At 36.6% G+C, this 13736-nt stretch overlaps 1 protein-coding gene across 7 annotated transcripts in view; it reads left to right on the plus strand.

The window, feature by feature from the left end:
- Positions 1–13736, plus strand: part of CTNND2 (catenin delta 2) — a 625555-nt gene that overhangs the window by 482685 nt on the left and 129134 nt on the right. For all 7 annotated transcript variants that reach the window (XM_085220451.1, XM_085220452.1, XM_085220453.1 and 4 more), the window contains one exon: positions 12706–12889. In XM_085220451.1, coding sequence (XP_085076577.1) covers positions 12706–12889 — 184 coding nt within the window. The remainder of the gene's footprint in view (positions 1–12705; positions 12890–13736) is intronic.

Here is a 13736-nt window from a genome sequence, read left to right on the forward strand (position 1 = left end):
GCTGATCGTGACACAGCTTTCCTTCCCTGAGTTACAGTTAATTATGAACTCTTCCACAAATTTCTATTTTAGCATTCTTATATTTGATTTATTATCAGGGGAAGAATAAAAACCAACATGTAAAAATAAGATGTGCTAGCAAGATTAATCCTGTTGATTCCTTTTGGAGAAGGTGAGGTAAAGCAGCATTTGGTAGATTCATGCTACCCTTGCTCCTTGGCTACAACAGCTACACCTGATGACTGATTACCTGTTTCAGATAGAGTAATTTAAACTCCTTTTCATTTTGGCAAACAAAATCTATAACAAATGGAAACACAGATTATACTTCTTGAGGAATAAGCAAACTAAATTAGAAACACCTCAATTTAAACAGGTCCATTCTATGACTGTACCTCAATTTTTTTTAAACTGTATATACTGTATTTAATTGAAAATAAAAATGATACACTTTTAGAAAGCACATGATGACAAATAAAGCTTTAAATAATTACAGGAAAATATTTTTTTATGCTGACAATCAGCCTGATGCTTATTTTGGTTGACATTAAAATGTCAAATATCTAGCTATTGTCTGCTGAAAACACAGAAATTGTAAAGGTAAGATTTTTACCCTCAACATTTAAAAAGCATGAACTGTATAACACTGCACATATGTACTGTATAGAAAGATGCATGTAGTCTCAGTTTCATTCACATTTATGTTGAATCAAAAAAACATGTTGTTGCAATAAATAGAAAGAAAAAAAAATAACTTTTGTACCTATATACCTTCCAAATAATCACTCATCTCCAAATGTGTTAAAACCATAGTACGATTGAACGTGAAATTTTTTTCATTTACTTAATGGATCTTGGTTTCTATTACATATCTGTGTTGACTGTACTTTCAGCTGTGGCTTAGTTAGATTTTTTTTTTGCTTGATTTGTCTTCAGTTATACCAGTGCAATATTATTATGTCGTGGTTTTGTGCTTTATGTTGCCTTTTTACAATTTACACAATATTTATAACAAGATATATTATAAACTTACTGGTAGTCTGGTAGTGTTGCTGAAAGCACCAATATGTTGTCCTACTTGTAAATGATATGAACTCACATATATATAAGTAGGTATATAAATCATTGGCATGTTGGTCAGGAAGTTCCAAAAGGTCCCTTTGAGTCTCTCGTGTATCTTTGCTAATCAGTTTAATAGCAAGTTAATGAGCCTGCAGTGATGTGTAAAGCAAGTTTAAGGGAGTAGTCTATTTAAATGAACTTTTTGGCTGATCTCAGTGAAAGATATATTGTGATTATTTTTTTTTTTTTTAGCTAATTCTGGACAATTCTTTAGAATTTTTAACTTCCTAGTACAGTGACAATTCATCTATTGGGGGTTGCCAAAGTCAATAACATTTAATAATATTATGACAAAAAAAAAAAAGAGTATTTAATACTTAGGATCTTAAAGCAATTTATCAATTCAGTATTTCTCTGAAAAAGTGCCCTTGATATTAGCTCAGTTATTGGAGCGTATAAACACAGATGTGACTTTTTATTGTGATGAAAACGTAACTTTTAGAGGTACCAACTATTTGTAGCCCTATTGCTATTTATCTTGATCTGAAGATGATTAAAGGGCGTTTCATCTCACTCTCAAGAGATGTTTCCACAGACATAGAATTAGTAATATTATTATTTTATTTTTCATTTATTTAGTTCTAAATATCCCAATTATATCCTTTTCTTCAGATTTATATTAAATATTCTGGTCCAATATTGTGTATTTAAAGGCCCAATTACTGCTTATATTCAAAAGCTGTTAAGAAAAAAAAAGCATAAAGATAAGGAAGGTTGGCCAGTGAAAGATCGAAATAATTTTCACTTTTTGATGTTTAATGTAAAAGGATAGGTAGGAAGAGATGTATGAATCGGTGTGCTTTTGGAACAAAAACGAAGACTTCAGCATTACTGTAACTAAAAATTAGATAATAAAGATATGGTTTAGGTTCAAATACATATGGTGATTATAAAAAAGATATATATTTTCAAACTGAAAATTTGAAAAGTCGTAGATGTGCTTACATTATTATGATTGTGTAACCATGGTAATAACATTGCTACAGGGTCAACATAAATTTGGTTCACTGTAGGCTTTAGCTAAGTAAGACCCCCAGCTATCGTTTGGGGCACATAATTATAGTTAAAGAAAGTGGAAGAAAGGAATCAATGAAGAAAGTACACAAATACCTTTCAAGATGCAACTCGGTGAATTAGCTTCTTCTCCACCACCATGAACCAATCTCTTTCTCCTGTCAATCAAGGAAATTAGAATGTTTACATGTAGAAGTAGATAACTACTAGATTAAAGCACAGCTTTCAGAAGTGCCTGTTTTGATTTGGGCAATAAAAGGCATTAATTCATTTTTTGCTTAGTTTTTCCTCTCCGGATATGCAAATTCCTGTAATAATTTGAAAGAAGTGCTTAGAGGAACTCAAGCTCATTAATAGGTGACTTACAAACTTTGTTTACCTTCCAACACCGGGAAAGATTGAGAAGAAAAATAAAATAGAAAAAAGATTTAAAATTTTCTTAGGAATACTTTTTAACTTTTTTTCCTAATAATTTTATAATAATATTAACAAATCTCAACTCTATCTATTTAATCACTTAAATTTGCTTTTATATTTAAATTCCAAATACATTTTCTTCAGAAGGGCTACTTGAACAATACTGTCTCTTATCTTTCCTACTGTTTTATTAAATTGATGTACTGTAGGTACAATTTCATAGTAAAATAGATTTTGAAAGTGGATTAAGTCTTTTGTGCTAATACACTCTTGGTGTTTTAAATAAGAGTTGTTTTCAACATTAAGATAATTTTTTATATGTTGAAAACTTGTATTCACTTACATTGGATGAAAGCCACTGATTGGATAAAGAATTACACACTATAATTTTACCAGTATTTTTTCTCTAAAAGCACAAAAAACTTTCTATTTCACAAAGTTACTAAACAATTTACTCTATGTCATTTGTTGTAGTCAAGGTATTCTTCAGCTTCCTTCTTATTTTTGTTTTGGGTTTCCTATAAAATGCCAAATCCTGCAGGTCTTGGCTTACTGTAAAAACATGCGTTTCATCCCATAGCTGAAACTTTGCATATCATAGTTCCTGGTTCTTATTGTTACACTTAAAATCATATTAAGGGGAGAAAGGAAAACCAAAGGTTTCTTTTGTGTAGGAAAAGTAATTGCTACAACTATCTTGTTACGTATGCACCAAACAATTATGCTAAGTTAAGCAAAAATAAAACAAATAAAGGATTAGGTGCATTGTTTTCAGGAGTGGTTGTTAGAGTTAACCAAGTTAAAGATTGCAGCTTTGAACAACCCTGGCAAGGTCAGTAGAAGCCCTTTGGACTATTGCTAGCAGTGGCAACAGGATGGCTAGTAAGCTACAGGGCTACTCTGTTTTACCACCCCTTTCAGTTTTTTACAGTGTCTTCAAAAACTGTTATTGCATCAGCAAAGGAAAATACCTGGACTATCTTCTTGTATTTCTCCAAAGTCCTGAACTTTTATTTCATAGTCAGTAGATGTGTTTTACCAACACACAGCTAGCTGTACAGTCTGATAATATTTAAATTTTAGATTTTTTCATCATCTACAGAAAACTGTGAGCATTGCTAGAAACATAGGAGCGAATTACAAACAAATTCAAAGGAGGAATTAGTTGGCATTTTATAACATCTTCCTAAGAACCTGTCATGCCACCACTTACTGTGCCATGAATCCTCTTGGTCTTGACAAGCCATTGTTCTTACTAATGGAGGAAGGAGAGGGCAGTGCTACTCATACTTTAAGTTGTTGTGATGGCAATTTCCATCCTGTAGGCTACAGCACTGCCAATCAATCAATTGCAATGCTATTCAAAACACATTCTGTCTGTAGCTCATCTGTAATGGCAAAGCTAAAAGTAATTCAATAAATTGCATGATTTTGCTTCAGAAATGATGCTGTCTGATCAAATAACACTTATGCAAACAGTATTGACAGTTTCGGTGGAATCATTTTCTACAAAATCTACTACAATTTACTGTCTAATTACAAACAATCTTTGCCCCTCTCTCAGTATGCTGTCATTAGTTTGGCTCTGAAAACAGGGAAAACCACTGATAGGACTTGTCTTCATGAAGAGTTGTTCTCAACTCTTTCTAAATGATCTGCTGAACTTGTTCATCCATGTTGCTACCAAGAAAATAAGGAAAGAGTTTGAAACAGATGCTGCCTAAAATCTTCTGCTCTGCTTTCTTAGCAACAGGCTGAAGCATTGATGTGATGAATCAGTTGTTACGCTCAGCATGTTATTGTGGGCAGGAGCAACTCATGAATAGCGCTGTGGCTCAAAGCCTCCATCAAGTTGACAGTGTCAGTTCACAGAATCATAGGGGTTGGAAGGGACCTCTAGAGATCATCGAGACCAACCCCCCTGCCAAAGCAGGTTCCCTACACCACGTCGCACAGGTAGGCATCCAGGCGAGACTTGAATATCTCCAGAGAAGGAGACTCCACAACCTCCCTGGGCAGCCTGTTCCAGTGCTCCGTCACCCTCACCGTAAAGAAGTTCTTACGCACATTCTTGCGAAACTTCCTATGCTGCAGCTTATGTCTGTTTCCCCTCATCCTGTCTCCACGTACCACTGAAAAGAGACTGGCCTCACCACTCTGCCCTCCACTCCTCAGATATTTATAAACCTGGATCAGGTCCCCTCTCAGTCATCTTTTCTCAAGGCTAAACAGACCCAGTTCACTTAGCCTTTCTTCACAGGGGAGATGCTCCAGGCCCTTCACCATCTTTGTGGCCTTCCGCTGGACACTTTCCAAGAGATCCCTGTCTTTTTTGTACTGGGGAGCCCAGAACTGGACACTGTACTCTAGATGAGGCCTTACCAGGGCAGAGTAGAGGGGGAGGATCACCTCCCTCGACCTGCTGGACATGCTCTTTTTAACGCACCCCAGAATGCCATTGGCCTTTTTGGCCACGAGGGCACACTGCTGGCTCATGGCCAACCTGTCATCCACCAGGACGCCCAGGTCCCTCTCTGCAGAGCTCCTCTCCAGCAGCTCATCCCCCAGCCTGTATTGGTGCATGCAATTATTCCTCCCTAGGTGTAAGACCCTACACTTGCTTTTGTTGAACCTCATCCGGTTTCTTACTGCCCAGCTCTCCAGCCTGTCCAGGTCTCGCTGAATGGCAGCACAGCCTTCAGGCGTGTCAGCCAATCCTCCCAACTTCGTATCATCAGCAAACTTGCTGAGGGTGGCCACTATCCCCTCATCAAGGTCACTGATGAAGATGTTGAACAAGACCGGACCCAGCACAGACCCCTGGGGGTCACCACTGGTTACAGGTCTCCAGCCAGACTCTGCACCACCAACGACGACCCTCTGCACTCTGCCAGTCAGCCAGTTCTCAACCCACCTCACTGTCCACTCGTCTATCCCACACTTCCTCAGCTTTGTTATAAGGATGTCATGGGAGACAGTATCAAATGCCTTTCTAAAATCAAGGTAGACTACATCTACCGCTCTTCCGCCATCCACCCAGCATGTGACAGCATCATAGAAGGCCACCAGGTTGGTCGAGCACGACCTCCCCTTGGTGAACCCATGCTGACTACTCCTGATAACCTCCTTTTCTCCCAGTTGTCTGGAGATGGTATCCAGCACAAGCTGTTCCATCACCTTTCCAGGGACAGAGGTGAGGCTGACAGGCCTATAATTACCCGGATCTTCCTTCTGGCCCTTTTTGAAGACCGGAGTGACATTGGCTATCCTCCAGTCTTCAGGGACCTCCCTTGTTATCCAAGACCTCTCAAAAATGATGGAGAGCAGTTCGGCAATGACCTCCGCCAGCTCCCTCAGCACACGAGTTCCTCAAGATGAATAAAGGGAATCACGACTCACTGGCATCCTGAGGTCTCAGTTGGTAGCAGTGCAATGTCCACAACAGATAGTCCCTCTCACCTTGGCCTTGGGGTCTGCCTGGGGCTCCTTCCACAGCCCTGGACACTCCCGAAGCAAAGCTGTGCTGGGAAGAAGCAGGCTCCTGCCTACCAGACCATGGCTGTCATGATCTGCTGCCACCAAGGCAGGGTCAGGCCCATTCCAAGGCTCTGCACCACCAGCTCACTGCGCCATTTATTCACTTGTCCTAAATTCAATCAGTCCTAGCCCAAAACCCAAGGTGGTCCCTCTGTGCTCACTTTTTGTTGCTGGAAATTGAGTAAGTCACCGATGAACCAAATTAACTTTCCAAAGTCAGTTAGAAAAAAAATTGTTTTTAGGCTGTACAATCAGGAAGATACAATTTCTTCTAAGAAATTCATTTGAGTTATTTTGATTCATATGGCAACCAGAGTGATAGAATTCGTAATTAACTAGCTAAAATACATGTAGGGTTTTTATATTTCTTTTTTTTTTTTAGTTTGGTCAAATCTAAGTTTAAGATGAGGTATCAAGACAATCTGGACTGATAAATAGAGGACATCTGTTGCAGCATATGGCTTGATGTAACAGCTGCATTGAACTTTGTTCAGCAAGTAGTAATCCTTTGGAAAAAAATCAACTTGGCATATAATTTTGATGCCCCTGCCTGAACACTGGAGTTTAAAATACTTGCAGTTCAAAACCTCCCTGTAGTATGGAATGTTTGCAATGGAAATGTTACTGTGATTGCAGCACAGCATAATTTTTCTTCTAATAGACCTAAGTATTTCACGGTTTTAATTTGTGATTAAAATCTTTTTTTTTTTTTTTTTTTTACTATGGCCAAACCAATTTTTTTTTTTTATTTTAGGCCAACTTCCCTCCAACAATTTTATTTTCAGCTCTGTCTTTTATATATCACTTTTAAGATACGGCTAGATTGTGAGATTGTGGGTAAGTGTTCACTGAGCCTTCCATTTTGTACGTAGTTGTGACTTTACAGATAGGTCTGATTCCTATTTGGTTCTTCTGAGAAAGGGCCTTGCTACCTAAAGGTTTAACTTGATGGTGAACTTTAAGTATAGCTTTTTTTTTAATCTCTGTCTTAGTGCCTTTATAAAACATATGTCTTACTTTTGGGTGCTTTAGAACATTCTCCAATAAAATGCACACGTAAACATTGAAGAAAAAATAAAACCTTCCCATCCATATGAGTGTCATTGTTTGATTTTCTTGTTTTCTGGCAAGATACTTAAGTGAGAATGGTATTGTTGTTACGCATTAGGATGACATTTTATTTGAAGTTTGTTTATTTTTACTGTTTTTCTCAATGACAATTAATTGCTTTTGATTTGATTTCTGTATTTTATGGCAGTAATATGGAACCAGTTAAATTACATCAGTCAGGAAAAAAAAAAAAACAGGAACCACTGGTCTTTCCACAATAACTGAGTTTGGTACTTCCAGTAATTCCTCTGCTGTCTAACATTAAAGCTGGTACCTTTATAATTCTCTTGTGTGACAGTTCCCTTCCACAATTAGATGTTATTTTAAAGCATACAACAGAAAGAAAGCAGCAGTGCTAGGTCAAAATTCAGTCCTGTGATCAAGTATGCAGACTTTTTCAGTTAATGCAATAGCTTTTGGACAGAATTTGTTCAGCAAAATATGTGCAAGCACTTCTAAAATCTTTATGTTTTAATAAAATCCTATATTTAATTTTGGAGCATTAAGAAAGATAGCTTTTCAGTGGAAATGCTCATATTATTCTTTAATCAAGGTCAATCTGCATTTGTTTGCAATGAAAAAGAAAACACCTACTTCTGTTAATGTTTTTGCTTTGTAATGTTGTAAATGGCTGCAGAAGGAAAATAACTGAATTGCCTGCAGCTTCACTTACTGTTCCATGAGCTTGTAACTGCTTATTACTTTCACTGAAACTCATTTTTCCTCAATTTGCACTCTTCATGGGCCATCTTATATACAGGTAGGCAGAAAACCACCTTTGCGTATGTACAGAAGTGAATTACATGAAGGTCCATGTAAGGTATTTATCCACTAGCCAGATAAAATATTATTTCAAGAAAACTAATGAAGCTGCCTTCTCTGTTACACCAATTTTGAATTTTTTAAGTGTGCTTAAAAAAGGAGCTTTCTTGAATGCTTTGAATTCCTCAAGCGCCAGAGTTCAAATCAGACTTTTTTTTTTTTAATCTAATTTACCAGTTAAGAAATGCTGCAGCAGTTGGTGTTTGACATCTTTTATGCACATCAGTTACGTTTTCCTACAGTTGTAGGGTGGATGCCGTGATTCTTAAACACCAGTTGCACGTAATGTGATGTGCATTTTTCAGTAGGATAAATGATTTCATCTCTGCCCCTGCTCTGAACTCAGCAGAACTGACGTAATGTATATGGAGCCCACACCCTGCTGCCACAGCGCTGATCCAGTTCTGCAAGTAGCATTACAGTTATGTGGGTCTCTTGAGCAACAAAGCTGCAGTAAGAGCCAGCAAGTGACTTTTCTAGTACCTGAGAGCTGTGGAGTAGAAGATGCTTTTCCTTAGGGCTCCAGCAAAAGATCCCTTGTGCTTGGCTTCTCAGCAGGGTATTTAGCTCTCAGATTTCAATCTGATTTATGATATGCATGAGGGTACTCCCAGTAGTATAAACAAACAGCCTGCAAAAGCTGTGCTTGCTCTTACTGGGACCTGAGATCTTAGCTCTACCAAATCATACACTGCATCAGACCATGACCAAACTGTGAAATTAAGATGGAAAAGAAAAAACTGAGTGAGTTGCAGGACTTATTTTGTTTATTTTTAACAAAGAATATTCAGTAAGCAAAGTCTTAAGTATAAGGCTGCCTTAAACATACCAAATTGGGAAGAATCAAAGTTCTTTTGTCTCCCAGTAATATTTTTTTACTTACAGTCTTTTTTATCTCATATTTTATTTGGTGATGTACTTGTTCTGAAGCACAATCAGAAATAATGTATGTAGTGTCATTGTGGCAGGAGTAATACTAATAGTAAAAGCTGACTTTTTCAGTTTCTTCATTTCCACTTATAGTCTAAGTCATTGTAAGGGGCTTTTTATATATATAAAAGTAGTGATTAGAGATGGCATAAAATCATACACTGAATAACTGTCTAGACATTCCTGATTTTACCCATGGTCTCTGATTCTCTGATTTTTGCACATGGTGTCATATCTTTTGCAGTAGCTTAAATTCATTTGATTTATGCAAAAAAAAAGTAATGCTGTTTCTAAGCTGAAGGCATGATGAATCTGTTCTGTTTGCTTAGCAGTAGTAGCCTCCTACTAGTCTGGATGGTATTTTTAAGAGTTGGTCTTATCTTCAACTTTGACTTCAATCCAAACTTCAGCTAAGTGAAAGATAAATCAGAGTTTTTCCTTGTTTTCTTTTACTTTAGTTACCAACATATTTAAATTGCTTTAACTAAAATCTGCATGTGGTTTTCCTTATGAACCACATCTGTCTAGTTCCCAGGGTGACATATATGTACATGTATATATTTATGTTTTACTAGCATACGTCTCTGTAAAGGTTAGCAATAACAAAAAATGGTAATAGGAACCCATAATCCACTGTTCTTGTTGAAACAGTATTATACTAACAGGTAAGTTAAGATGAGTTCCTTATTAGTGCATGATTAAAAAAAAAAAAAAAAGTTTGGTGTTATTCCGTAAGAGAAAAGAGAGAAACAAAAACGGCATAGTGGCCAGTAATGACAGTAATTGGGTTTCAAACCTTTTAACTGTTGTAAGATGACTTTGAAAATATTGGTTACAAACTTTTTAATCAGTTTAATAATTTGATTGTTGTCAACTGTGAAAGACCTTTTTAGAAAAGACTTTTTATCTCTAGTGCATTAATAAACATTGCTGAACCTACTCAATGCATGTACTGTGATAAGTAATTCCAGAAAACTTAACTTGGTACAGCAGGGTCACCATAGCAAGCATTCCAGTAGACTCTTTGAAGAGTCCTTTATCTGATGTCTGCAGGACTGGTAATTGGTATTGAGACCCCAAATCCATCTTCCAGCTTGAACCAGCTGAATGCTTTCAGTACAGCTTACTCCTTATGTTTAAATTCAAAATGAAACTACATGATTCTGTTTCCTTAGTCTTCAATTTGTTTTATGTAAGGATGAAAGCTTCAAACTACAGAGAGACATGATCAGTCTGGTGTGATTACTTTTTACCTTTAGCATTTGACAAATAAAAGTGTTTTGCAAATAGACAGGGAGACAGAATGCCTTCTTTCAATGCATTGCCACCTTAAAGGCAAGGAAAAGAGAAGATACTATGAACATGAATGATTAAGAGATGTTCTGCACTGATTTGCCCAATTCCTTATTTTCCTCTTCCCTCCCAGTGGTCAGTCTACAGATGATAAACTATTGAGTTAAATGGCTGAGTTGGATTAACAACTTTCTTCCAATCCATATTCAGCAAGATAGGTCCCATTATTCATGATTAATCATTAATATGCCAAGTCTAGTCTCCTTCCCTCCTAGGAGCAGATGATGGCACACAAATGATTTAGGAGGCAGTCGAGACACCTCGGCTACTATTCCAGACTTGCATATTGTGCTCTGAAACCCAATTCATTTGCGGCTTTAAGAGCAAGGTGGCAAATTATCTCCATGATCAACTGCTTAATGGGAGTTGATCTTAAGAGGAAACATAATGCATGCAGTGTTTAAAACCACGTTCAGACATATGCCACAGGTCAAAAATGGTGATGTCTTTTTATTTCTTGCTTCTTGAAAAGTCTAGGGAATGGATTATCTTTGACACACATAAATCTAATTCCAGATCCTCCTCAGCAAAAGTAATGGGAAATGAAATCCCAGTGCGCTTTCATAACTGTAAATTCTTAATTAAGACAGTGTCATGGTACAGGGAGACACTTAGAACGCCAACCTCAGCAAGTAGCAGTCTACCAACTGCAAAAATAAAATGTAACTTGTCATAATGAAATTGTTTTATTCATTAATGTATTTGGTAGCATTCAAAGACTTAAAATTCGATGAAAGGCATTGTTATGGGGTGGGAGATTAACTTACTGCTTAAAACTGCATGAGGTGCAGGAACTTAAAGGCAATGTCAGGCTTAGTGGACAGTGCTGTTTTATTAAACTACCGTGACTCACAGTCGTTGCAGAAGAACACAGAACAGTGGAATCTAGTCTGGTGAGCCCTTCATCATGATACTGTGAAAGTTTTATTTCTGGCTAGCGAAACTGGACCTTACTTCCTGGCTCTTAGCTGAGTGAGTAGGGTTTTATTTCAAGCTGGCCAGTTCCTATGGCAGTTAGTGAGCAAAAGCTCTTGTATGCAATGTCGAATGTCAAAAGGGCTTAAAGATTATGTTTCTTTAACTTTCCTTCTTTTAAGTAGGAACCTACCAAATAACAAATATTACATACATACACATTCTTAATAATTTTGCTGTCAAGGACTTGTTTGCTGCTTCTGGGTTTTTTTCTTTTTTTCTTTTTTTTCTTTTTTGTTTTTTTTTAAATGGCTTACGACTAGTACCTGAAGCCTAAACAACTGTTTTGTTACCATCAAAGAACTATTCTACTTCAGTTCCAAAAGAGAACTTCTTCACAACGAAGCGATACATTGTCTTGCTGAAATATTAAATCAGACCTTGAAGAAGGAAAGCTTTGGATCCTACTTCTCTACCACGTGTAAGAATGGTTCACAGAAAATTGAATATAAATATCGTAACAAATGCTTTCGTTCTTTAAATAAGGTATTACTTTTCATAAAGGCATTCATAACAAAAATCAAAGACTCTTTTCCTTGTTACTTTAAGGAACGAGTGAAAAAATAAGCTGTTTTATTTCTGGTGGTTTTTTTTTTTGTGTGTGTGTGTCCAGCTAAAGTTTGTTAGTTTCTATCTGTTTTACAGCATACAGAGAATTTAAAGGTCTTTTTATCTTTTTGAATACAGATTTGTAAAATCTGCATTTGAATACAGATCTGTAAAAAGTAATTAAAACATGAAGTTGTATAACTGAGACAGTCTTCCCATAGACATAATTAAATTTAAAGGGAAAGCAAAAAATGTAGGTTAAATTTAAAGAGAAAGCAAAAACTGTAGGTTGATTCCCTTTAATTATAACTCTCCTTCAAAACACAGAATGCTAAAGAAAACCCGGAGCAAGTAGAGCTTCTTGTTTGTATTTATAAATGTTGGAGCCCACATTTGTAAGATCTTCAGCAGTTTCCACCCACCATCACTTTTTTTTTTTTTTTGTATTGTAACATAACATTCATATTTGCAACCTCTGCTATATGTTGATGATAATATTTCTTGTTGGCTCAAGTGGTTCAAAACTTGAACACAATAACAGCAAAACTGAATTTTTCCCCTTAGGGTTAGATGTGGAGCCAGGCTATTGTTACCACAGTAGAGAAAGTAGGAATGATCTGAGGCTCAGCTTAGATAAATTTCCAATGGCGCTGTGACCATTTGTGTATTCAAAGCTTTATTCCCACTGGGGAGGCGTTCAGGTATCGTTCAGCTCCATTTACAAGTTGTCTTTATTTATTTATTTATTTTCTGGTGCCAAGAACAGCTTCCATAGAAGCAATAATCATGTGATTTAATTTAATCTTTTTTTTTTTATTATAACTATTCAGTGTCTTTTTCCAAAATTGTTAATCATGAGTCATTTTCTTTTTGTAGGAGTTCTCTGGAATCTCTCTTCCTGTGATGCACTGAAAATGCCAATCATCCAGGATGCCCTCGCAGTGTTGACCAATGCAGTGATCATTCCTCACTCTGGATGGGAAAACTCTCCGCTCCAGGATGATCATAAAATACAACTTCATTCATCACAGGTGCTGCGCAATGCCACTGGGTGCCTAAGGTAAGTACAGCCAAACATTTGCTTTGGCTGAGTCATCTTGCTTTGGCTTGAATTGCTATTTCTCGTTCTTAGACATCTATAAAATAAATAATTTCTGTGTCAGCAAAGAAGATGACTTTCAGTGCTATAAACTGTCAAGTCAGAAATTAATTAGAAAACAAGCTTCAGGCCATTCAGAAGCAATCCCTAGAAGTTTGCCACTTTTCTTAATGGCTTTGACCAGTCTTTTCATCAAAGCTTGTATATTGCAGATGTTTTTTTCCTTCTAGATTTTTCCCATTCTCTCACTGTTCCCTAAGTGAAGTCAGTATGTTCTCACTATTACACCCAATGTACTTAATGCAAAAAGCAGTGAAGATGCTTAGAAAAAGTAACATGCCTTGAGGGTTCCCAATGCCATTGGTAAAGTTATAATAAATATATCAAATAGATTTTTTCTGCTCTGTGAAGATGAAAACCATGGTGGAACTGGAGACCAATCAGATAAAAATTGTGCAACTCATGTACCTAAAGAGATCATTAAGTATATGTTATGTGTACCAAATATATATATGCAGTACCAAGTTGCATTCATATAAATAAGTGCAACATGATAAATCTGTTCTTAAACATCACCATAGGTGTAAGAATAAAAATAGGATGAGTAAGAAGAGTTTCATTTCTGACAAACCCTTGCGAAAGGACTACATCTCTGAATTCCAATCCTTATCAGTGTGGTGGTGTATTTTAATTTATTAGGCAAGTTCTTCAAGTGATGATTTTGTTTTTCTGTTTTTATACTGGAGTTTCTGTAATGTCTTAGACGCTTGTTACGAAGATTAATGAAGTAATAGCTTTAGGTACTTCA

Source organism: Meleagris gallopavo, chromosome 3 (assembly GCF_905368555.1).
Source record: "Meleagris gallopavo chromosome 3, MGAL_WU_HG_1.1, whole genome shotgun sequence".
NCBI lineage: Eukaryota > Metazoa > Chordata > Aves > Galliformes > Phasianidae > Meleagris > Meleagris gallopavo.